The sequence below is a fragment of the Piliocolobus tephrosceles genome, chromosome 12 (genome assembly GCF_002776525.5).
Source record: "Piliocolobus tephrosceles isolate RC106 chromosome 12, ASM277652v3, whole genome shotgun sequence".
NCBI classification, from domain to species: Eukaryota; Metazoa; Chordata; class Mammalia; order Primates; family Cercopithecidae; genus Piliocolobus; species Piliocolobus tephrosceles.
The window spans coordinates 93562091-93565192 of NC_045445.1; the positions used below are offsets into that span (position 1 = coordinate 93562091).

A 3102-nucleotide genomic window follows, 5' to 3' on the forward strand; every position below is an offset into this window, starting at 1 on the left:
AATACTGCTTGATAGAATAATGAAGGTACATCTCATTAGGTGTTATGGAAATTACTCCTAATTAACCACTCCTGGACCTCACAAATCCTATTTCCCCCCCACTTTTTATGCATTCCTTCTCCAGCTGCATCCTGAATAGACTTTCAATACACTTCAGGCATGGATTACTACCAGAGTTTCCCCAGCTGCCATCAGCCAGTACACAGGGTCTAGCTTAACTTTCTTTCAAAATTGCTTTCACATAATTCCCTTGCTCAAAGGCCCACAGTGCTTTCCTATATCCTATCACATTTAGATGTCTTATATCTGAATTCTTCTGGCTCACTTTAAGGCCATAATCTGGCTACATTCTTCCCATCCAACTTTATTTTGTGCCTTCCCAACCAGAAGGTCCCCTTCACCTAGGATAACTGTGAAATTCCTTTACTGTTTCTTAGGACAAAGTTGAAGAAACAGGGAAAAGAAAAATAGACACTGAAATCCCTAACAGCAAAAGTTTATTTACAATTGAAGTTAAGGAATATTTTTAATGCATGCTGAGAAAACAGTAATACTCCAAACTTACAGGTTACTTACTGTCTGATAAGGAATACAAGATGATGCTGAGAAAGGCTTTGGCAAACACAACTATTGGAACCAGGTTGCCAGTACATTTAAACACTATTAGAACCTTGTTATCAGAAAACTTACATATCACCTACTTTTATGTAACACCAACTTCATGAACAATTCATCTTCTAACTCCTCAATGGCTATTTAAGTTAATAGCATTCAAGGTTTAACATTAAGACTAGGGAGTAGAGAAGAAATACAGAAGCAATAAGTATCACAACATTTCAGAGCCTACATATATGAATACAACATTAATTAGGAAACTTTTAATTTTTGTGTGAAACAACATTCATCAATGTTTAGCGCATGAGAAGACACTGCTTTGGTCCATCCACTCTTTCCAGCTTTTCAAAGTGTTTCCTGGCATTGCGGATGTTGATCAGAGTAGCTGCAGAAGCTGAGGGTAGGGGCGGAAACACCCAACAGAATTAAGTATGGGCAGCAAAAGGAATGTCTGACTAGTAAAACAAATAAACAAAAGAGAGCCAAATCCCTCAATGTATGTCAGAGACCATACAGGAATAGGAGGTCCCAAGTTATCAAGGTTTAATTTTTCTGAATAAGCATAAGATTTATTCATATTCTAAACACAAAATTTCAAAAATAAATTTCCAAAATCTTTCGGTTTGGAGCTAACAACATAAAACCCATAAATTTATGTTACATTTTAATATTAACTTAAAGTAGCAAAAGCCAATGGATGAGAGATTAATTTAAACTCTGGGATCATCCTGAAAAAAAACTGCAAGAACCTTTATTTCAGTGGTTGTGATAGTCATGGTTATTATGGTATGGAAGCATCCTTCATGCCCATAACAGAAATATGTTAAGCACCCCTTCATGCCCATAACCTTTATTTCAGTGGTTGTGATAGTCATGGTTATTATGGTATGGAAGCACCCCTTCATGCCCATAACAGAAATATGAGAATATGGTACATAGGAATATGCAATGACATATAAAATAGTTTGTCATTTAATAGTTTAAGAGCTTAGATTGACTAGTCTTTTAAAAATCTATACCAGATGCAGCATAAATCATGTATTTGGGTTCTCTTTTCTTTAAAATTCTTGGATTTAGTGACTTGCTTTTTGAAGTTCCCATGAAGAAAAACGTAATACCCTAGAGGCTAAATTATTTTTAAGCTTTAAAATATAAGTCTATTAAATAAAAACTATTTACCACTAGTACTAAAATAGTTTTTTTTTTTTTACTGTGGTAAAGTATACATAACATAAAGTTTATCATTTAAATTATTTTTAAGCATACAGTTCATTGGGATTAAGTGCCCTCACATTGCTGTGTAACCATCTCCACTATAAAACAGCTTTTAAGTATCTAATAAGGTACTATCTCTGGGACAATTGTTTAAAGAATATGTGGCTTTGAAGCTAGGTCAGCTAAGTTTAAACTTACGAATGGACGGATCAGACATCACAACCATCACATAAGTGTTGGATGTAAAGATGTCAATGAAAGCAGCGAAGTTAGAGTTCCTGACTTCCATACTCTGGAAAGAGGCAGCCAGCTTGCTATAGGAAAAAGAAGAAAAGTGGTTAAAGAATGAAATAATAACACTGTAACAAGCTCTTATTTATGTTAAACATCTTTTTTATAGCATTATACCTCAATTCACCACTTCATTAAGATTGTTAATCACTAACTCTATTTTTTCCAAGGAAATTCTTATACTGAATTTAACATGTTTTGAAAAGTAACGGGGACAAAAGTGGGCTAGGACTTGATTTTTAAAATTTTTTCAATTTCAATTTATTTTTTTATGAGTCAGAGTCTCGCTCTGTCACCCAGGCTGGAGTGCAGTGGTGCCATCATGGTTCACTGCAGTCTTGAAATCCTGGCTCAAGTCTTAGGCTCCTGCCTAAGCCTCCCAAGTAGCTGCGACTACAGAGGTGCATGCCACCACATCTGCCTAAAGCACTTGAAACTGACTGTGAAATGAAAATTGGCTTAGACCTAGATCCATGTTTAAAATCATTTTCAGAAGACTTCTTCAACATTTAATAAGCATCTTAAGTTGAAATTTCCTTATCACTGAGATTAAAGCCTGTATCTTTTCAGTGTTACATTTAAATTCAAGAAATGATCTTTTTTCTTTGAAAACAAACAAGGCAACTATACTTGCTTGTCATTGGCTATTTCTTCTTCAAAATGTTAGCATAAACATTCCAGAAAGTCTCAAAGTGTGCTAAGGCATAGAGAGTAAGCTTACTCCTGCTGTTCTGGAATCAAACTTTTATCAGGGTAAGGATTTTGATTATTAAATCTTTGCTAAATTATGGTGTTCAGCCATTCCTTTTTCCTAGATTCACAATGCTATGATTCAAATTTTATTTAACAATGGCTGACACATGATTAAATATTTCTAGACTGTCTTTTCTATACCATTTCTGAATCAGTACCTCACTATTTTAATTCAGTTAAATAGTAAATACTTTTTTTTTTTTTTTTTTTTTTTTTTTTTTTTTTTTT

The 3102-nt window shown here is 34.1% G+C and overlaps 1 protein-coding gene across 2 annotated transcripts in view; it reads right to left on the reverse strand.

Annotated features, from left to right (window-relative positions):
* Positions 1-480: 480 nt before the first annotated feature.
* Positions 481-3102, reverse strand: part of RRAGB (Ras related GTP binding B) — a 46033-nt gene continuing 43411 nt past the window's right edge. For both annotated transcript variants that reach the window (XM_023202148.2, XM_023202147.1), the window contains 2 exons: positions 2029-2144; positions 481-1009 (listed from right to left, as the gene is read on the reverse strand). In XM_023202148.2, the coding sequence (XP_023057916.1) occupies positions 912-1009; positions 2029-2144 (214 nt within the window). In that variant the 3' untranslated portion in view covers positions 481-911. The remainder of the gene's footprint in view (positions 1010-2028; positions 2145-3102) is intronic.